Here is an 18,869-nt window from a genome sequence, read left to right on the forward strand (position 1 = left end):
AGTCCCACCGAGGGACAGACCGCCAAGTATAGACAACAAATAGCTCTCTGAGCTGATGAACAGGGTCAATTGCTGGCCTTGTTATGATTTACGAGATGTGTTTAGGCAGTTGTACGGAGTTTTGATACCACGAGCAAGGGCTGCTCGCCGCATGTACATTGTGCCATGCATTTCCTGGAGTTTGGAACAGGTTTTGGGGGACGCATTGCTCATTACTATGCCGCCACCAGAAACGGCACGCAACCTTACACTAGGACTTTTGGGTCTTCACCACTAGGCGGCGTTGTAGCGATAGCCCTCTTTTCCGGAATAGACTATTCAAGCGTATTACTATAACTAAGCAGGAATCTGCTCGCGTCTAACAAATCGTTCATCGCCATCCCAAAGGCTCACGAGAAGTGACCGGTTTCCTACCCACGGAGTCCTCGCATGTTGCACCGTGAAGTTATTAATCAAAGCCACGTCGCCTTCCTGCCACGGAACCAGGAATCCTATCTCGTCCGAGATCTCTAGCAGCCTCTCCAAATACTCCGTTGGGATGGGTGAACCGTCCCCGTACGTTGTCGGTAGGTGGTATTTTCCGTCGTCTCCCTTGTGTGGGGCTTCGAGCGCATGGTTGTCCCTCCCGCGGCCATACACGCCAGCAAGTCCATTGAAGAAGGTTGGTTTAGGTTTGCCGGTTGAGCCAATATATCTGATAGCCGGCAAGCGCTGCAGGACAAGCAGAGAGCCATTTGGTTGCCACTCACCATCTGCTTCGAGTTGGTCTTTCAAAACAGCTTCGACCTTGGCTCTTTGCACCTCCAACGTGTCGTCATCTTTGATGTCCCATCCGTACGAATCTCTCCAGTTCCAACCAATATGCTCCGCCTCAGGGTCCTCCTTGGCGGGGAAGTACTGTCGACCAATAATCCCCCTTTCCTCAAGATGCCTCACGAATTCAGGTAGATCCTCCTTCAATCTATCGTACAGCTCCAGAGAAGAAAGAAGCGGAGTTTGTCCGCCGGATTCTGGCACGATCTGCGAGTAGAAGAAGAGAATTCCAGGGAAATGTGCGCTACGACCGTACTCGGAGTGGTAGTAGAACTTTACGTCTGGAGGCTCTTCGTTTGCTGTCTTGATGTCGGTTGTCACTGTCGTCCGCTTTCCGGCAAGACCAACTTCGCGGTGCGGGTTCTTGAATTTGAACGCGCGCACGAACTTTTGGAAGTCGGTTGCGTTTGTGAGGGGGAAGCCGCGGAAGAGAATCGTCCCATCTACATTTGTGAGTTACTATCGTGCAAGCTTTTTAAGGTGAAGAGCTTCTTACGATTCGTGAGCAAGTCTTTGAATGCGCCTGCTTGCGACAACTCTTCAATTTTTTGAATAGCCGTGTCGATGTCGACAGTATCCTTGCTCTTCAGCTCTAGGCCGAGCGGGAATTTCTCGCCATGCACGATTCGGCTGTTTGGTATATCAAATGCAGTCACGCTGAGTTGACTACTGGAAGGTCGCCCAGCACCTGCCCCAACGCCTTGAGGGGCTGTGACTGTGGATACTGTGGCCATGATTGCGGTTGGTCTTGCTTTGCTACCTAATTTTAATAAAGCCACCGACCAGCTTTCATATAGGATCAAACTTCCAGACCCGACATCGCGCCGCTATATCCGGGATCGATAGACGGTATCAAGGCGTAACATTATCCTATCTCATCGCGAATTTAAAGGCCCGATGTTGCAATCACCTAGACGCTTGCAATGCTATCTCGATCGGCTTTAAAATGGCTTTTTATCAGCAGCGTGAACTAATCAGGACTCAGAGGATTACAAACGTTGGGGGCCTTTGAATGATGAATATCGCAAGGGTGATGTTGCAATAAGCGAACTAGATGACGACGGAGTTAGCGCCAGCACTTTCGGATGCACACCATACAGCTGAATCATGCGGAGCATTTGATCACAGCAGAATGACGGGAAAGATCGGGGATTTGTTGATTCTATAATTGGGTTGAGTCATGTAGGGCAGGAGGAAAGCGCAATTCGGTTCAGCGTTCCGGGCGCCCTAAATGGGAAGTCTTCTATAAAAACGGCCAAGAGCTAGACTCGACCACTTGGACGCTCCCAGGCCCACGGTATCGGATTCAGGCGATATTAACATGGCTTCTAAGACAGCGCCGCTTGAAGAAAACGTAGGAAGGAAAGATCTTGATCATACCGTACCAGCGGGCGTTGTGAACGGCGTCGATGTCTCGGCGGAAAAGCAGTCATGGAGGAGCTATCTGTGGGATTCGTGGGACAAGTCCCCAGAGGTGAGCTTGCATCAATCGTTTGGATATCGACGGATCACTGAACAGGCTTGTGCAGGAACGAAGATTGATCCTCAAGGTAAAGCCATCCATCCCCTATTCTCACTATCTCCGATTCCCGACTAATCCTAACCCCAGCTTGACCTGACATTGATGACATTTGGCTGTCTCGGAACCTTTATCAAATACATCGACCGCTCCAACATCAACTCCGCCTTCGTCTCGGGCATGAAAGAAGATCTCTCCCTCTACGGCAACGAACTCAACTACGCAAACACCGCCTTCAGCATCGCGAACATCATCGGTCTCTGGCCCTGCAACCTACTGCTCACCAAATCGAACCCCAAGTGGTTTATCCCGTTCCTAGAGATAGGGTGGACGATATGCACCTTTGCGCAGGCAGGCATGAAGACGCCGATGCAGATGTACGTGCTGCGGACGCTTGTAGGGCTGTTTGAAACAGGGCATTACTCGGCTGTTGTTTACCTTTGCGGAGGCTGGTATCAGAAGTCGGAGCTGGCTAGGAGACTTGCTATTATCAATGCTGCGACCGCGATTGGGCCCATGTTCAGCTCTTACTTGCAAGCTGCTGCTTACAATGGGTTGAGCGGCGTGCATGGAATGGCGGGTTGGCAATGGTTGTGAGTGAGCTCCTGGACGGACTTCGCTATATTGCGTAGAAAGCACCCTCTCTATCATCTCTTCCACTTTATAAGGCTGCGCTAATTCTGGGTCCTTCGTTAAGGTTCATCATCGACGGAGTCATCTCTATTGGTGTCATCATCCCGCAGTGCTTTCTATACCCAGACGTTCCCGCGCGTCAGAAGCCCGACTTCGTATTCTCTGAGCGGGTACAGTCATCATGTCACTTCTTCCATATAATTGCTAATCAGCACATAGGAGATCGAGCTGGCCCGGGACAGGAATCCCCGTGAAGGGCGTGTCAAGCAAGGGAAATTCACCAAGAAGCAACTCAAGCGCTGGCTCCTCACTCCCGATATCTGGCTCCTCTGGGTAATATCAATCTGCAACTCTATTGGCAACCAGCCTTCAAACTCGATGGCCTTTTGGCTGAAGGCTTGGAACAAGATCCAACCACACTCCTACACAGTCGCGCAAATCAACAACTACACGACGCCCATACAAGCCGTTACCATTGTCGTCACGTTGATCATGGCCTGGTCGAGCGATACGTGGCTCAAAGGCCGGCGCTGGCCTATGCTCGTTCTGGGCGGCACAATCAACGGGATCGTGTGTATCTTGCTGGCAGCCACGCCTGTGTTTCCGCACAACCGCGCTTTCAGATGGTTTTTGTACTATCAGACGGGGTGGGCGCAGGCTAGTAATAGTATGTTCTGGGCGTGGACTCAGGATACGCTCGCTGGTGATCCGGGGACGAGGGCTTGGGCCTCTGCGGGACTGAACGTTTGGGCGTGGACTTTCATTGCTACTGTGTAAGTTGATTGTAGTCGTTATATGACTTCCTGCTAACTGGTGCGTGTACAGGCCTCTCGGGGTGTTCAAAACTACTGACCAACCAGCTGTTGTGGCTGGAAACTGGACTGCAGCGGGTTTCTGCTTTTTGCTTGCTTTTACGGCGGTTGCTTTGGCGTATCTACAACATTCAAGAGCGAAGAATCAAGGGGATTCAACGTATGAGAACGAGGAACTTGAAAGCAGTTCGGATCGTATAGGGTCTAAGGATGGTGTTCCTATTCCGAGTGTGGACGCTACGAAGAGTTCTGGCACTTTTATTACGACTGAGGCTCGCGCTTAGACAGATACATGATCAAAGAGGAGAGGGTTTGACAGGGTAGGGTTTGGAGGATTACAAGGACGGCAACTAGAAGAGCGTAGATACCATATTTGACCCACAAGCATGACACGCAATATCACGCCATATCCAGTAGTTCAACTCTAGTCAGCTATAGTGTGAAAACGGTTATCGTGTTCCACGTCCGAAGTCGGGGCAAAATTATATATATGTGACATGCCGTCCATCAATCCGTCTTCCACCTCTACTCAATACTCACATCACATCCTACGATATGCCAGAACTCGAATATCGTTTCCTCGGTCGCACCGGACTGAAAGTTTCCGTTATTTCTCTTGGAAGCTGGATTACGTATGGAGGTCACGTCGCCGATGGTACGTAAGCTACTTTGCAGCAATGTTTTATCCAGGCGCCATACTATCTTGCCTTATTGCTTCACGTTATTCGCCAAGGGAATTACTGACTCAGTATTTTGCAGAGAGCGCATTTGAGTCGATGAAAGTCGCTTATGATGCTGGCGTAAACTTCTTTGATACGGCGGAAAACTACTCTGCCGGCCAGGCAGAAATCGTACTCGGGAAAGCGATTAAGCATTTTGGTTGGAAGCAGAATGACCTCGTCATTTCGACCAAGGTACGTCACCGTTTCTATTCAACGCCCTACTTACCTCAAGATTCTTCAAGACTCTTTAGGAAGTCCATGTTTGGCTGTCCCAACCGGTGTGGACATGTGACATCTAGTCTACTTATACAGATACTAATCATACATTCGAGTAGATATACTTCGGCCAAAACAACTCGGCTAATCCCTCGCGTCCTCTCAACAACAAAGGCCTCTCTAGGAAACACATCATTGAAGGCCTCGATGCATCGCTCGCCCGTCTCCAACTACCTTACGTCGACGTAGTCTACGCTCACCGACCGGACCGGGACACACCCATCGAAGAGACTGTTCGAGCCTTCAATCACGTCATCTCCACGGGCAAGGCCTTCTACTGGGGCACCTCAGAGTGGAGCGCAGCTGAGATAGCAGATGCATGGCGCGCTGCAGATTCCCTCGGCCTCATCGGTCCCGCAGTCGAGCAGCCACAGTACAACCTACTTGTTCGGGAGAGGGTTGAGAGCGAATTCCGCTGGCTGTATGAGAAATATGGGACGGGACTAACGATCTGGAGTCCTTTGAAGCAAGGCATCCTGACAGGAAAGTACAACGGAGTGGACAAGCCGCCAGCGGACTCAAGGCTGGCGAACGCCACTGACCCGTTCTCGGTGCAGTATAGCAAGACGTTTGGCGATGAAACGTGGAAGGCAGAGCTGGCCCAGGTGGAGAAGTTGAGGCCCATTTCGGAGGAGTTGGGGGTTAGTCTTGCGGCGCTGGCGATTGCGTGGACGGTCAAGAATAAAAATGTTTCGAGCGTTATTATTGGGGCGAGTAGGCCGGAGCAGGTTACGGAGAACATTCAGGCGCTGGATGTGGTGGAGAAACTGACGCCTGAAATCTTGGAGAAGATCGATAGTGCTTTAGGCAACAAGCCAGTGGAGCAGTTTAGGAGATTGTAAAGAAGTATGAAAGGCTTTTTACCTATCCGTATGCTCGAAAATGCGTCGGTCGCTAGATGCCATGCTCTCATGGTAGGCATTAGGGTACTGGTAGTGTCTACATTTGAAATGAGAGGATCGACCGTGTACCTTTAGTCGATTGGGACATTTTCAGAAGAATATTTGCCTCTTGCATCTATGCTTCTATGGTGACTTTTCCAACCCATGCAAAACGCGTCGACTTGGTAAAGGTTATGAGGTGTAGTAAATGCTGGTGACGTATAAGCCGTTTCCGGTTAGTCAGGATGGGCTTGGCAGCTTCAGGCGGAGGCCTGCCATCAATGAGTCCACCACAACCCCTCCATATCTCATCAGCGGGGGCGTGGACGACATCTGCAATACTACCGAACTACTCTAAAAACCCTATATATCCTCACAAAGTACCACCGACGCCCCCCGCAAGCGTCATCACGCCTCGATCATGGCCGCAAATGGGGCCCGTAAAGGTGCGCTCTCTCCGCACCCATGCTCCGCATAATGCTAATATGCCACAGCGCCTCCCTCCGCCTCGCCAAAGTCAGGGCTCCTAGACACAGGCGCAGTTAAAGATTCTATGGGCACAGAGAAAAAGAGGATCACGCTGAAGATCAAGAGACCTGTTCCCAAAGCTACAATTGCTGGCAATTGGAAGGAGAGTGATGTGATCAGTATGTCCACCTCGCACGCACCATGACGACGTGACTACGTTGAGAGTTGGCCAGACTAACATATTACGTAGACGCCGAGAATAAATCTTCCGCTTTAACTACTTCCCCCGTTGTCAACCCTCTCGACGAGAAGACAATCGCCGGCTTCCCTTCTGGCCGTCCCCTCGATGACAAAGTAGATACGGTACAATGCAAGCACTGCCGACGACCAGTGCTGCGCGCTTCTTCCGCAACACATATCCGTGACTGCCTGAATAAGAAGCAAGAGAAACTCAAGAAAAAGAAGGAAGCCAAGGAAGCCAAGGACGCAGCTCTACGCAAAGAGAAAGGCGAAGATGATGACGGCGGTATCAGTGCCAGAAAGTCGGCGGTCAAAGGCGCGGTGATCGATGGCGATGGGGCAAAGAAGGGTAAGAAGAGGAAGCTTGATGTTGATGCAGAGAAGGCGCCTAATGCGAAGAAAAAGAAGAAAGATGAGCCCAAGGCAAAGGGAGCGAAACCCAAGGGACCCGTAGATGTGGAGAGACAGTGCGGTGTTCCGTTGCCAAACGGTGGCTTCTGCGCGAGGAGTCTGACGTGCAAGAGTCATTCTATGGGGTTGAAGAGAGCTGTGCCGGGAAGAAGTCTACCGTACGATATGCTGTTGGCGCAGTATCAGAAGAAGAACCAGGCAAAACAGCAACGTGCAGCTATCGACGCCAACGCCCCCCTCCCAGAAGACCTCGAGCCGTCCGGCGCTGTCGATTCCGACGAAGAAAAGGACAGCATTATGGCTGCTCTCGCGCGCCATCATCCTCGTCCCATGGCTACATACACACACATCTCCCAACGCTCGAAGTACCAATATATTCGCATGAAAGGATTGATACGCTCAGCCCTGGGTGCACCACCCGGTGGTGGTGGGAGTATCTATTCGGGTATGACGCCAGGTGGTGATGGTATGAGTACCGGGCGAGGACTGACGCTGGGTATGATGGGTGCACCAATGAGTGCTACGAATGAGCACTTCCCACAGAGTGCTGGAGGGATGAGCGGATTCGGCGCACCGCTTAGCGCTGGGCTGGATAGTAATGCGGGGAGCAGGCGGCCGAGCACGATTGGCATGTCGGGAGGCCCTCGGCAGATTCTGCCTGGTCAGTTACCTGGACCCAGTCAGCAGAGGAAGGGAAGCATGGCGAGTGTCGGCGTTGGTGCCTCTTAGGAGGGGAAAAAGGATAGTGTAAGACATCTAGGAAGACGCCCGGAAGATCCTGGTGACCCTCAACGAGGGCTCTGTGCACATGACTACTTTATTCGGCGTTGGTTTTGTAATAGCCGTTAGCCACGATCCTGAATGATTCTAGGATGGGGACGGCGGGTTTAGGATGTGTTAGTGATACCCATCTTTATGTACTGAGAAATGCTCAGCTTTTTGCTATTCTTAAATCTGTGGAGCCTTTTAGGCTATACGTGAGTGTCACACTACTGTCGTGAGATGTGTATGCTAGCTCCATGATGGGAAACTCACGAACTCCGTGCGGTGCTTTAACGAGAGTAATAATGAGCAATGCAAAAGGTTTCGATTTGCTGGACGCTGTATTCTATAATGGAGGGGTATCATCGCTCTAGCTTCGGGACATGCAATCGGTCCAAGGAAGACACTAGGTCTTTGGTTCGCCATAGGTGCCCCAGTAGCCCACCCTCTGAGCCTTGGGCACGGTCATTTTGAAGTGCAGATCATCCTCGTCTTCATCACTGCCTATCATGTCATCGTCTTCATCCAGATTAAACTCCTCGTCATCGCTGCCGTGTCTGTACTTCTTCTGATACACGTCCCTCCCAAACTCGTCATCCTCACTCAGCTCGTCTTCAGGGTAGTCATTTGCGTAGTAGTCCTCGGCATTCTCGTCCTCGTCATCCGTGTCGAACTCCTTGTCGCTCTCATCCCCACCGTTCCACCAGTCTTCGTCTTCTTCCTTGATCACTAGGAAGCCGATGGTACCTGAAGGCTCTGGCAGCTTGCCGTCGGCGTCGGGGAGGATCGCTTCGCGGATGTAGGTGTCGTAGACGTATTCGTCGGTATCGATGTCCATGGCGTCGCCATCGTCAACTGGTTCTTGGGGCGCGAGGGCCGCAGCTTGCTCGGGGTGTCTCTCGGCAAAGCGGTGGGCTGGGGCTTTGGGTTTGTGTCTCGAGGGGGACAGTATTGGTATGTGGAGGTTGTCTACTGTTTCTACCTCTTTCGAGAGGGCTTCGAGTTCGCGGACATCCTCCTCGGAGGGCTCGGTGATTTGTGGCTTCTGTTGGGCTGGTCTGCTCGCTGTGCGATGTAGCGCACTTCCTGCACCTGGTCTCTTCCTCGGTCGTGGCGTTGATTCTGGCGTGGCCTCTATAGAAGTGGCTTGTAGTTGCGCATCGACGGCACCATTCCCCTTGTCTGCAACCTGTCTAGCCTCTATAAACACGTGCTTCGAACGTGTTCGTGCTACGGGATCGAGGTGATATCTCCGTTCCGTGGTAGGCGTCGGTGGTACAGAGGATTGCGCGGGGATATCATTCGGCTTGGTCAATCGTCTGTAGGCAAATTTCAGGCTGCTCTTCTGGCGTTTGACGGTATTGTCGAATATCAGCGCATCCACTGGCGGATCATGGCGCTTCCGCTTGACGGAGAGGGTCTGCGGCGGATTCTGCGACATGGCAGTGATAGGAGAAAATGTGGCAGCCAAGTGCGCAACTAATTCTCGCCTCTTCTATTCGGACTCCGGGGTAGTCTAAGGTGCGAGAGGTCGAGGGGTAATGGTGGGGTGTGGGTGACATTGAACTACATCCCGCGCAAGCGGCCGGACCCTCCCGCCAAGGCGGTCTCTGACGCGACATCAGCTGGTACGGCGCCGACACTGTGCCGAGGACATGACCTACGCGACAAGATCATGAGCTCTCCTTAGACTGCAGGCCTTCTGAAACATGTCTTTTACGGCAACTTCCTGTCTTCCTCTTCCCTCACTACAAAGCTTTCCTCACTGTCCTTGAAGGCGTTCTTTCCTTATCGGCACGCACCTGGCTGGCACCCCCGGCACTTCCGCATCACCTCCGATAGCACCTTCACCGCCATAGTAAAGCATCATGGAACGAGTACGGCAGATATTCGAGCGTGAAAACGCGAGGGTGTCCTATGAGCGTCTTGAGGGTGGATCTGAGGATGTAGATGGAGAGCCAATAGAGCAGGCGGAGGGCCAGGCCTTCTCCTGGACTGATTACTCCGTATTCCTCTTGCTAGGAGTTGCTATGCTATGGGCTTGGTAAACAACAATACTCCTCCTACAACACGCACACGTGCTGACTCTTTTCAGGAATATGTTCCTCGCTGCAGCCCCGTACTTCCAACATCGCTTCGAATCCAACGAGAACCTACTCCGCAACTTCCAGTCCGCTATCCTCTCCGTATCGACCGTGGGGAACTTAGGCTCCGTCATAGTCTTGAGCGAACTTCAGGCTAAAGCAAACTACCCAAAACGCATCATCATTGCACTAGGCCTGAACGCCATTGTATTCACCCTGCTCGCAATATCTACCAAGATCTTCCTCAACGTGTCGGCTGGTGTTTACTTTGCCTTCCTCTTGGTCATAGTGCTCAGTGCTAGCTTGGCGACTGGAATGTGCCAGAACGGCATCATGGCTTACGTCGCTGGTTTCGGACGCGAAGAATATACACAGGGGATCATGACTGGTCAGGGAATTGCTGGTGTGTTACCTGCCGTCACTCAGATCATCTCTGTCCTGTCGGTTCCAAAGAAGGAGCCGGCTGATGGCAAGCCTCAAGAGTCGAGTGCTTCTGCATTCACGTACTTTCTTACCGCCACGGTAATTTCTGCTGCTACCTTGATTGCTTTCTTCTACCTACTTTCCAGGGACAGCTCTAAACAGCGTATGAAACGTTATTCAGCCCACGACGAGCTGGATACGGATGGGCTTCACAGCCACCACAAGCGGATACCGTTAACAAGGCTTCTGAAGAAGCTCTTCTGGCTCGCCGGTGCAGTCTTTCTTACCTTCGCCATCACCATGGTCTCTTGCCCAGTCTTCACAGGTCAAATTATCAGCGTTCGAGACCCAGAAACCGCACCGCGTCTCTTTCTACCGGCTACATTCATACCTTTAGGGTTCTTTTTCTGGAACTTGGGTGATCTCATCGGCCGCACCGGTCCAGCTCTTTCAGCATTACGTCTCACACATCGTCCGCGTCTTCTTTTTGCCATGTCCGTTGCACGAATCGTCTTCATACCCATGTACCTTCTCTGTAATGTAGGTGGAAATGGTGCTGCTATCAATTCTGACTTTTTCTACTTGATTGTCGTACAGCTGCTCTTCGGTATGACAAACGGCTACCTCGGAAGTAGCTGCATGATGGGCTTTGTGGAGTGGGTTGATTCGGACGAGGTTGAAGCTGCAGGAGGGTTCATGTCCCTTTGTCTCGTTGGCGGTTTAACGGCGGGAAGCTTTTTGAGCTTCTTCGCCGCTCAGACTTCTTGAGTAGACGTTCTTGATGTAAATGATTCAAACTCTGCTGGGGATAGTCCCATGGCAAATCGTAAGGTTTTATCACTGCACGCCAGGCGCAAGACTTTCTCCCATAGTTTCGATCACGAATTAGAGGAATCACATGCCCAACACCTCCAGTGCTTGCTTTGAGGGACTGTCTACATCCGACGCTTGTACCTGGACATGCTGGACAACATCTACATCATATGAGTAGTGAGCTTCTCGCTTTTCGCTTCTTCGGCGGCCACGACCCGTTAGTCTCGCCTTCTCCAGACGGATATTAGCGACCATGTCAAGCGACACAGCCTTCCTCGTCATCAAGTCCGAAACCTTTGGTAACCCAGTACTCCGCATCAAGGAATCAAGGAAACCCTGGGACTGCTTTTGTAAAGTCTAACCAACTAGACTATTCACGATTATCCGCGAATACCGTAGCACCAACGAACACGCCAATATCCAGGTCAAGAAGACAGGCCATGAGCTTGTTGAGATCGTCGGTTGGGCAGCCGGGAAGCACCGAGCTGGAACGATTCTGAAACAGTCGGTCGATGAGTGTATCGAAGAGTACGGGGTGCAAAGGGATGTACAATTTACAGCTCTTAATAAGAAACGGGAGCAAGACGGGGAGGGGAATTTGGTGACTTGTCATCATGAGCCCAGGGACTGGAGGAAGTACGATGGCCAAGGTGAGATTGTTACGGAAACTGTGTATTTTTGGTGGGACGTTGTAAGAATCACGTTGAGCGACCGGACTCTGACGCGGAGCTGGAATGAACTGTAGGGGGTTCTGGGATTAGGAGTCTCGATGTATTTTGATGATCAATCGATCGTTCTTGTCTCATTCGCTGCGATGAATCCTTTGCGTGTTCATTGAGGGGTTCAGTGAGCTGACGATGTTTAGCGACCTACATGGCTAACTTCAGTGTAGTAAGATGAAAACTGGGGAATTATCGCGCTGTTGCCAATTCCGTCGCACTCCATGTTCACGACAAACAACCACGTCAAAGCTAGCTTAGATGAGACACTTTCATCATTTGCTAGGGTCCTGGCCACTGACCCCTGATAGGTTTGGTAGAAACATGAGAATTTAGGTGCAAAGTTTGTCGTTTGTACATTCCCACGTGTACCTTAACTTAATGCTCGTATTGAGGCGCTCTGTCCACGCTCCTATGCTTTTAACAATTCAAAGAACTTTCGTCTTTCGGAACCCGCATTCAATACCCTCAATCATGGGCCTCGACCCCATCTACCTGATCATAAAATCCTCTATCACCGGCAGGTCCACAAAGCCCTACTTCAGGATCGCCGATACACTACTCCCCGGCTTACCGAAACTATTTCGGTACAGTCACAACACCAACAAATACGACGAACTCACCGTTACAGCAAGCCCAAGCGGAGAGGACTGGATTGTCTTGTTAGAGTACAACAACCAGCCTGGAGAGGAAGTGGAGATTTACGAGTGGTATAAAAGCAAAGAGGAAGCCGAGGCAGGGATTGAGAAGAAGATGGAGAATCTCGTCGACGAGGGAAGGCGTACGGGCCAGGTTTTGAGGCCATCATGGACCCACGATAAGGATACTAAAGAACTTTCCATGTGCTCTTACCACACCATGGAGCCTCAGGATGGAGCGGCGGGCGAGGCGAAAGTGTACTACTGGTGGCAAGTCGTCCAAGTCAACCTTACACTCCGCGAGCAGTACGACATCATTGACCAGAAGCAGCAGAAGGAGAGAGCGGCATATATGGCCAAGGCAGAGAGCGTTGCGTTGGATATGGCGCGGAGGACGAAAGGAGAGCTGAGTTTGCATGAGGAAGAGGATTTGGAAAGGAGGGAGCGAAGTCTGGGCGTTGTAAACTTGACGGATCAGGAGAGATTAGGGATGGATCCTATGGGTGATGAGGAGCGGGAGCGACGCTTCAACGAGCTTCGCAGTAGGGATGAGGAGGACGGAAGTAGTGTTTACCAGGCCAAAACGGCAGGATGGGGTAGAAGGTTTGGTCTATCAAAGGAGCAACAGGAGGATCCGGAAATTATGGGTGTAGAGTAGTGGTTTGAAAGAGGTATAACCAAGTCATCTACCTAGTAAAAGAATGGAAGCTCAGAATTCCTCCACTGAGTTTGGGTCGAAAATTGTTTTTATTAAAAGTGAGAAGTGCTTTATGTGGTTTTCGTCGATGATACAGAAGTTCATGGGCTTAGTGCAAAGTGACGTCACTACGCGACAGAACTCAAAAACATCGAATGTTGAAAACATCTTACTATTATCCAACTCTCCAACCCTATCCATAAGTTCTTGCAGCCATGGCATCAGATTCCCAGGATAAAGCCATAGACGCGCACTCCCGCTCCGCCCTGGCGTCCACAAAGACGAATTTGCGCTACCTGTACGACCCAAAAACCGCACACGGTGTCAACTCACGCCGCACTCGCGCCCTCCTCCGCGTGCTGCGCTCCAGCGTTATATTCATCTTCTGGCGCGTCGTAAGGTACGCGAAATATGTCGCCATTGGGTCACTAGTAGCGACCATAGGAGCTGGCGTCTTTGGTACGTTTGTGTCAGGAGCCGGTTTTGTGCTTGCGCCTACGGGAATACTGGGTACGGTGGTCGCGGGCACAACTTGGGGAATTGGAAGGCTTGCTGTTAGGAGGTTAAGAGGAAGATGGGACAGGGGCCACGGGTATGGGGATGCAGAGCAGCAAAGAGACGAGAGGTTGACGCAGAGGGGACCGGAGGCAATGCCGTGGTAATTTGGACCAGACGCGCAGGTCCTTTGACGAGAGCAGAGGGTTTGAAAACATCGAAAAAGCCGTCAAAATGGGGTGTGTGAGGCCTGGAACCATAGCCAACCTATCTTGTCAGAGGGAGGTTCATCGTATATATCAGACAAAATGATGGATTGCGAAGAAGGCAACACTGATACCCAGGATTTGGGAATCATGTGCATCTCTAGGCTCAGCTCTGAAACTACAACACAACTACATCCCCAAACAATCGTAGGTCATGGGGCCTAGTGTCCGTGCAACAGCTGGGTGAAAGCAATAGCACATGGACTGTCCACGCAGCCCGGCCCCTCTTATAACCCCCACCCCACGCTCGATTATGTTCCCAACACTGCCTTCAATCCGCCAAGATGCCTCAGGTCTATCTCATTGTCCGCTTCGACTCAACAGACCAAACCAAACCACCTTATAGAACGGCCGAGGTCACCTCGATTGATACACTGCCCTCCCCTCAAGGCGACCAGAGTCGTATCGTCAAAACCATCAGATTCACCGACCCCTCAACATTCAACACCTACTCTATCGCCATCGAAGTGGTCAAAAAACCAGGCCGAGATTTCAAAATCATTTACACCACGACTTCGTTGACGGAAGCACAACAGAAGATAGCGAAGATTCCAGATTTTGTTTCAGAGAGCGACACAGACCGCCGGAAGCACTACAGTTACGGGTTTACGAAGGCACAGGTAACACAAGAAAACGAGAACTGTGTGAGGATCAAGCTGAAGAAGACGAGCTTTTGCTGGTTTGAGTTGGTCACGGTGGATTTTGGGGATGCTACCGAAGAGGAAGGGGTTGCGGAGGATGTAGACATTGTGGATAAGGGAAGGGACAAGAAGAAGAGGAAGGTGGAAGTGAAAAATGGAGGAGAGAAGCTAGAAGGTAAGGGTGAGAACATAAAGTTGGAGTGAGTGCGGAAATAGTTTAGGCTGGGTGTTCAGAAACGTGGATTATCTATCAGTCAGTAAATCGCCGTCATCATGAGATTTCTGGTCAAGGATCTAAGTATTGTCGATGGAGGATTCAGACGCCCGCTGTATGTCGATAGCTGACAAGAGTATAGCTTGAAGCCGCTACTGATAGCTTAGAGGTTGAAATACATAGCTGCTCAAGGGTTACACCGGCCTGGAGAATGGATATGTGCTAGAAGCAGAAGGCTGCGTCGCCTCCACCAGAACATAACGCAGTATAAAGCCGGTGCGATCTTCGCCAAAGCGTTACGTATTACGGATTCAATACGAGACTGAAGCTACTCACTCACGCTCGAGTTGACTCTTGTAACATTCGTGACTTTTTGTTTAGACTATGACCAGGACCATTGCTATTATTGGCGTCACAGGCAACCAGGTAACGATACATATCACTGATGACACGCTCGTATAGTATTCGTGCCGCGCTAACGATCAATAGGGTTCATCGACTGCCCGGGTCTTTCTCGATGAGCCAGGATGGATAGTCCGTAGCATTACTCGGGATCCATCTAAGGATTCTGCTAAGAGATGGACATCTCAAGGTGTTGAAATAATTGCTGGTGATCTCGTCGACCTGAATTCCCTCAAGGAGGCCTTTTATGGTGTTAACGTAATGTTGATCGTTTTGTAATATCCACGCTCTCTGAATCTCGAAAATGGAGCAACGGAAGCATTAAGTGGAATTTACGTTTCGATGCAAAGGCTGAAGCGGTGAACTACTTGAGGGTGACCTATCCGGAGCTTTGGGCGAAGACGAGCCTGTTGCAACTAGGCTACTATGCCAATAACTGGATGTCGTTTAGTGGAACACCAAAGAAAGAGGAGGACGGAAGTTTCAAAGTCAGCCTACCTATGAGTGAGGACCGAAGGATTCCCATTGTCGACCCTGTTGCGGATACTGGTTAGGACCTCTTAATTTTCAGGTTGACTTCCCGCTGATTGTTTCAGGATCCTTTGTCAAAACATTGGTTGACCTCCCACCTGGCCAAAACTTGCTCGGAGCTGGATCGTACATGTCCTTCAACGAGTGGTGCACAATCTTTAGCAAGGCTAACAACGTGACATGCTCCTTCGAGCAGATGTCTCGCAACGTTTTCGAGGATGCTATGGGCCCAGTCTTTGGGCTTGAACTCGGGGACAGGTTTGAGTACTTCGATAAATTTGGGTTCAATGGAGAAGAACAAGATCATAGTGGAGTCTTTCCGTGGGAATTAGGTGTCACCGTCAAGTACACTACGATGGAGGAGTACATGGAGGCGGAGGACTGGAATTCGGTTTTGTAGCTTTGAAGGGAGCCGCATCGTCAATACAGTCACGGTCTGGTATCAAGCATCCCCTCGTGGGCACTTGTGAACACAGGCTAGGCAGGGACTGGAGACGCTCATGGTATCTCGGATGAGGTTCGGTGCACGGTCCTGTACAATTGGAACTAGCGTGGGCACGGGGCTGGGGACATGACAAGAATCCTTTGAACGGTGCACACATCCTCGTCCTCATTTTCCTTAAAGACCCTTATCATCTTTCACGATACGATATTACTTCGCGCCATGGTTATTCGAACCTAATGGAGACTACTGGGGCGTTCTTCTGGTTGGATAGCCTCCCCTAATCAGCTTTCGTCACCCGCTGCATACCCCAGTACCGTGTATATGCAGTTCAAAATAGACTTGCCAACGCTTATCTATGGAAGAACTTCCTTACGAGACCGCGGCATCATGTGGTTAAATTGCAGCAACGAACGCGAAGTGGCGCTCGCCGCTACCCCTAAAGACCTCGACATTCCGCGTGTCAGGCCCCGCTTTCGCAGTCTCGAGTAGATGATCGCTCCGAACTGCTCCACGCCTACAACTAGCTCCAAGTAACTACATGCGAAAACGGGATACTATGGGAGTTCTTTACCTCAAGCAGCGCCAGCGCATCGTGGGTGTTGATAACGACAAAGTGCCGTGCCGACCGCGGGGAAGTCTGGAGCCGCCCACGCCGCCACCACTACATGTGCCGGCCATGATGCTTGAACGGCAATCTAGCCCATCCACGGGTTATCGAAGAGCAACGAATTTTGATTGACATCACCTGCGCCAAGAGCATGGGGATTTATATACTGTGTAAGGCAACCGCTAAGCCTGATGGGTTTGAAGCGTCGATCCCAGCGTGATAAACCCCTCCACATCAGCCGTGATGCTGTGCATGCAAGCGTGTGCAGCGGTCCCAACGTCCGCCTTTTGACCACTCTTCACTGGGTTTCGGGGAGGTGAGTTTGTTTAGGGCGGATGCGCTGCGCTGGTTGCTTTACTAGGAAGCCGCATCGTTACTTAATTGGAAGACGCCCCGCGCCGCTGATTGATAAGGTATTTACACTTCCATAACTGCTACAGGCAACGCCGTCGGTCAATTGAAAGGCCCATTTGATCGCTTTGTGATGCTTGAAGGGTTTAAAGACTCATTTCCTTTCCCTCTCCTATTACTGCCCTCTATTCCACTTTACGGTCATACTGCGCCACCTTTTCAGTCCAGCAGCGCGCCTAAGTCGGAAGGCAGGAACCAGTTGTCGTGCAACTGTTTCAACCTCATTTTCAACTCAACTTCTATACCAATCCCTACTCATAATGGCGGACAACATCCTACTACTGCTAGGGGCAGCTTTCATCGCTAGTTCTGTCTTCCTTCTGTTTTTCCGGCGAGGTAGAGGCAACATCATTCTAGAGCGACTCCAGATCAGTCGTCGAAGAGCGTCTGGTGCTAAAACTCCTCCGCGATCTCTATCTCCAGGCAAGAAAAGGCTTCCAGAAGCCGGCTACCCGGACACTTTCCCCCCCTCACGGCGTTTTACCTTGGCTGATACCGATGTACCCTCAAGTCTGGGCAAGACGCCGGAGAAATTGGCTGCATCACAACCAGGTTGGACGAAAAACATGCTACCCCTGGAAGCGTCCTATCTGGATGCAAACGAGTCATTGCACACTCCTTGTGAATTCATGGTCGGGGAGATCAAGGCTCTTGGAGACTTTCCAGACTACGCAACGCTTAGTGGAGTACCCCTCCCGAAGCCGTACCCCGAGTTCCGCATCGAAAAGGCGATGCCAAGACCATATCGACCATTCCGTTGGGCTTACCATCAGACAATGTGTAGGTGATCGCGAACAGCTTCGTTAGGATGATACTCACCTTGTACAGCGCTCACCAAGTTGGAGCCCGATTGGTGGCTAGAGATTGAGAGTACATACGAGCAGCGTATCAAGCAGCGACAAGAGCTATACAAAGAACACGGCGATTCAGTGCTACGAGCGCTTCCTGGGTCCGAGTTAGCCTGTAAAGAACTCATGGAGATGGCCTTGCAATTCGTCTGTGCACGATACCCGCACTACTTCACACTAGACACAAAGAATATGATCTTCTTTAATGGCATCTTGAAGACAGAGACGGACCTCAAGGCCACACAACCCCTCCACGTCTTACTCAACAACATTCCTGAGGATTTCGCTATCACGCTACGCGATGACAAGACGGGATTCTATTCATTCCGGGCCGGCATCGTTTGCAGTGCGTTGGGTTGGAATGTTGGGACAAAGATCGGACTGAGGTTAGATGAAATTCATGCACCTATACCGGACTACAAGGAAAAGATGCAGTTCTCTATGGACAGGTGAGCACGCAACAAAGGCATTGTTCAGTAACATCTTTGACACCAATTTAGGTACTTTGCAAAGAAACCCACCGACAAAGCCATTCAGCGAGGTTCCTGGGGCCTAGAGGTTGACCAGCCACTTTACATGCCCCCAGGCCATCCACATGAAAAACACCGCGAATACCAAATGTCCGACCTCGAACTTGCACGATGTCATCTACGCGTCGACTGGCAAACACTCCGCCGACTACCCCTTTCAGCTGGCATAGTCTTCAATTTCAAAGCTCTGTTCACCCCAGTCGAGGAATTCCGCAACGAAGTATATGTTCCTGGGCTTCTGTTGAAGGTATTAAACAATGGAAAGAAGAACCTCATGGATTACAAAAGTACGTGGCACGTGGAGCATGTTGTCAAGCCGGCCTTGGAGAAATTCCATAAAGAGCAAGTGGAGAAAGGCTTGGTACCCGAGGACTGGGAGCCGCATACACTAGAGGAGAGCCCTTGGTTTCCGGGGTGGGAGGAGAAGTGGCATGGAAAACAAGGTTTCTAAGCTAGTGAGTGCCTAAGCGCGAGTATAAAAATTTTAACAACAATCAAGTAAAATACCTCGTGAACTTCTTCTGGTATCTAACATTCATCTCAGAGCTACTCAGTTTTCTAGGCCTTT

The 18,869-nt window shown here is 50.9% G+C and overlaps 11 protein-coding genes across 11 annotated transcripts; 9 read left to right on the forward strand and 2 right to left on the reverse strand.

Annotated features, from left to right (window-relative positions):
* Nucleotides 1-136: 136 nt before the first annotated feature.
* Nucleotides 137-1,547, reverse strand: K460DRAFT_426070 (taud/tfda taurine catabolism dioxygenase; the record flags this gene model as incomplete). The annotated part of the gene is made up of 2 exons (XM_040938244.1): nt 137-1,256; nt 1,310-1,547. 2 exons carry the CDS (start codon nt 1,545-1,547, stop codon nt 337-339), a joined length of 1,158 nt encoding a protein of 385 aa, XP_040789909.1. The 3' UTR covers nt 137-336.
* A 587-nt stretch (nt 1,548-2,134) lies between these two features.
* K460DRAFT_383770 (major facilitator superfamily transporter) lies at nt 2,135-4,061 on the forward strand (the record flags this gene model as incomplete). Its single annotated transcript, XM_040935469.1, has 6 exons — nt 2,135-2,287; nt 2,343-2,363; nt 2,423-2,925; nt 3,030-3,135; nt 3,185-3,738; nt 3,791-4,061. The coding sequence occupies 6 exons, from the start codon at nt 2,135-2,137 to the stop codon at nt 4,059-4,061; spliced, it is 1,608 nt and encodes a 535-aa protein (XP_040789910.1).
* Nucleotides 4,062-4,329: 268 nt separating this feature from the next.
* K460DRAFT_306435 (Aldo/keto reductase) lies at nt 4,330-5,759 on the forward strand (the record flags this gene model as incomplete). Its single annotated transcript, XM_040930035.1, has 3 exons — nt 4,330-4,432; nt 4,537-4,691; nt 4,835-5,759. The coding sequence occupies 3 exons, from the start codon at nt 4,333-4,335 to the stop codon at nt 5,615-5,617; spliced, it is 1,038 nt and encodes a 345-aa protein (XP_040789911.1). The 3' UTR covers nt 5,618-5,759.
* Nucleotides 5,760-5,957: 198 nt separating this feature from the next.
* On the forward strand, nt 5,958-7,727 carry K460DRAFT_363439 (SCA7-domain-containing protein). Its single transcript, XM_040932818.1, has 3 exons — nt 5,958-6,102; nt 6,151-6,303; nt 6,375-7,727. Exons 1-3 carry the CDS (start codon nt 6,078-6,080, stop codon nt 7,502-7,504), a joined length of 1,308 nt encoding a protein of 435 aa, XP_040789912.1. The 5' UTR covers nt 5,958-6,077; the 3' UTR covers nt 7,505-7,727.
* Nucleotides 7,728-7,823: 96 nt separating this feature from the next.
* K460DRAFT_363441 (uncharacterized protein) lies at nt 7,824-9,023 on the reverse strand. Its single transcript, XM_040932819.1, has one exon. The coding sequence runs from the start codon at nt 8,976-8,978 to the stop codon at nt 7,944-7,946; it is 1,035 nt and encodes a 344-aa protein (XP_040789913.1). The 5' UTR covers nt 8,979-9,023; the 3' UTR covers nt 7,824-7,943.
* Nucleotides 9,024-9,179: 156 nt separating this feature from the next.
* Nucleotides 9,180-11,142, forward strand: K460DRAFT_414119 (uncharacterized protein). The gene is made up of 2 exons (XM_040937655.1): nt 9,180-9,581; nt 9,633-11,142. Exons 1-2 carry the CDS (start codon nt 9,406-9,408, stop codon nt 10,810-10,812), a joined length of 1,356 nt encoding a protein of 451 aa, XP_040789914.1. The 5' UTR covers nt 9,180-9,405; the 3' UTR covers nt 10,813-11,142.
* A 573-nt stretch (nt 11,143-11,715) lies between these two features.
* K460DRAFT_57189 (uncharacterized protein) lies at nt 11,716-12,954 on the forward strand. The gene has a single exon (XM_040938530.1). It carries the CDS (start codon nt 11,958-11,960, stop codon nt 12,870-12,872), a length of 915 nt encoding a protein of 304 aa, XP_040789915.1. The 5' UTR covers nt 11,716-11,957; the 3' UTR covers nt 12,873-12,954.
* A 172-nt stretch (nt 12,955-13,126) lies between these two features.
* On the forward strand, nt 13,127-13,573 carry K460DRAFT_275570 (uncharacterized protein; the record flags this gene model as incomplete). The annotated part of the gene is made up of 1 exon (XM_040928052.1): nt 13,127-13,573. The coding sequence occupies one exon, from the start codon at nt 13,127-13,129 to the stop codon at nt 13,571-13,573; it is 447 nt and encodes a 148-aa protein (XP_040789916.1).
* Nucleotides 13,574-13,956: 383 nt separating this feature from the next.
* On the forward strand, nt 13,957-14,517 carry K460DRAFT_402716 (uncharacterized protein; the record flags this gene model as incomplete). The annotated part of the gene is made up of 1 exon (XM_040936553.1): nt 13,957-14,517. One exon carries the CDS (start codon nt 13,957-13,959, stop codon nt 14,515-14,517), a length of 561 nt encoding a protein of 186 aa, XP_040789917.1.
* Nucleotides 14,518-14,911: 394 nt separating this feature from the next.
* Nucleotides 14,912-15,860, forward strand: K460DRAFT_402717 (NAD(P)-binding protein; the record flags this gene model as incomplete). Its single annotated transcript, XM_040936554.1, has 4 exons — nt 14,912-14,953; nt 15,017-15,187; nt 15,256-15,478; nt 15,526-15,860. The coding sequence occupies 4 exons, from the start codon at nt 14,912-14,914 to the stop codon at nt 15,858-15,860; spliced, it is 771 nt and encodes a 256-aa protein (XP_040789918.1).
* A 1,323-nt stretch (nt 15,861-17,183) lies between these two features.
* On the forward strand, nt 17,184-18,752 carry K460DRAFT_276039 (uncharacterized protein; the record flags this gene model as incomplete). The annotated part of the gene is made up of 3 exons (XM_040928086.1): nt 17,184-17,703; nt 17,752-18,220; nt 18,272-18,752. The coding sequence occupies 3 exons, from the start codon at nt 17,184-17,186 to the stop codon at nt 18,750-18,752; spliced, it is 1,470 nt and encodes a 489-aa protein (XP_040789919.1).
* Nucleotides 18,753-18,869: the final 117 nt, after the last annotated feature.

Source organism: Cucurbitaria berberidis (genome assembly GCF_010015615.1).
Source record: "Cucurbitaria berberidis CBS 394.84 unplaced genomic scaffold K460scaffold_2, whole genome shotgun sequence".
Lineage (NCBI taxonomy): Eukaryota > Fungi > Ascomycota > Dothideomycetes > Pleosporales > Cucurbitariaceae > Cucurbitaria > Cucurbitaria berberidis.

Bases quoted from the DNA above. Each gene is read 5' to 3' on its own strand.
- K460DRAFT_363439 (XM_040932818.1), top strand. From the start codon at position 6,078: ATGGCCGCAAATGGGGCCCGTAAAG. The intron at 6,103-6,150 runs GTGCGCTCTCTC...AATATGCCACAG, and splicing joins CGCAAATGGGGCCCGTAAAG to CGCCTCCCTCCGCCTCGCCA. The intron at 6,304-6,374 runs GTATGTCCACCT...CATATTACGTAG, and splicing joins GAAGGAGAGTGATGTGATCA to ACGCCGAGAATAAATCTTCC.
- K460DRAFT_363441 (XM_040932819.1), bottom strand. From the start codon at position 8,978: ATGTCGCAGAATCCGCCGCAGACCCTCTCCGTCAAGCGGAAGCGCCAT.
- K460DRAFT_414119 (XM_040937655.1), top strand. From the start codon at position 9,406: ATGGAACGAGTACGGCAGATATTCGAGCGTGAAAACGCGAGGGTGTCC. The intron at 9,582-9,632 runs GTAAACAACAAT...GACTCTTTTCAG, and splicing joins GTTGCTATGCTATGGGCTTG to GAATATGTTCCTCGCTGCAG.
- K460DRAFT_57189 (XM_040938530.1), top strand. From the start codon at position 11,958: ATGCTCGTATTGAGGCGCTCTGTCCACGCTCCTATGCTTTTAACAATT.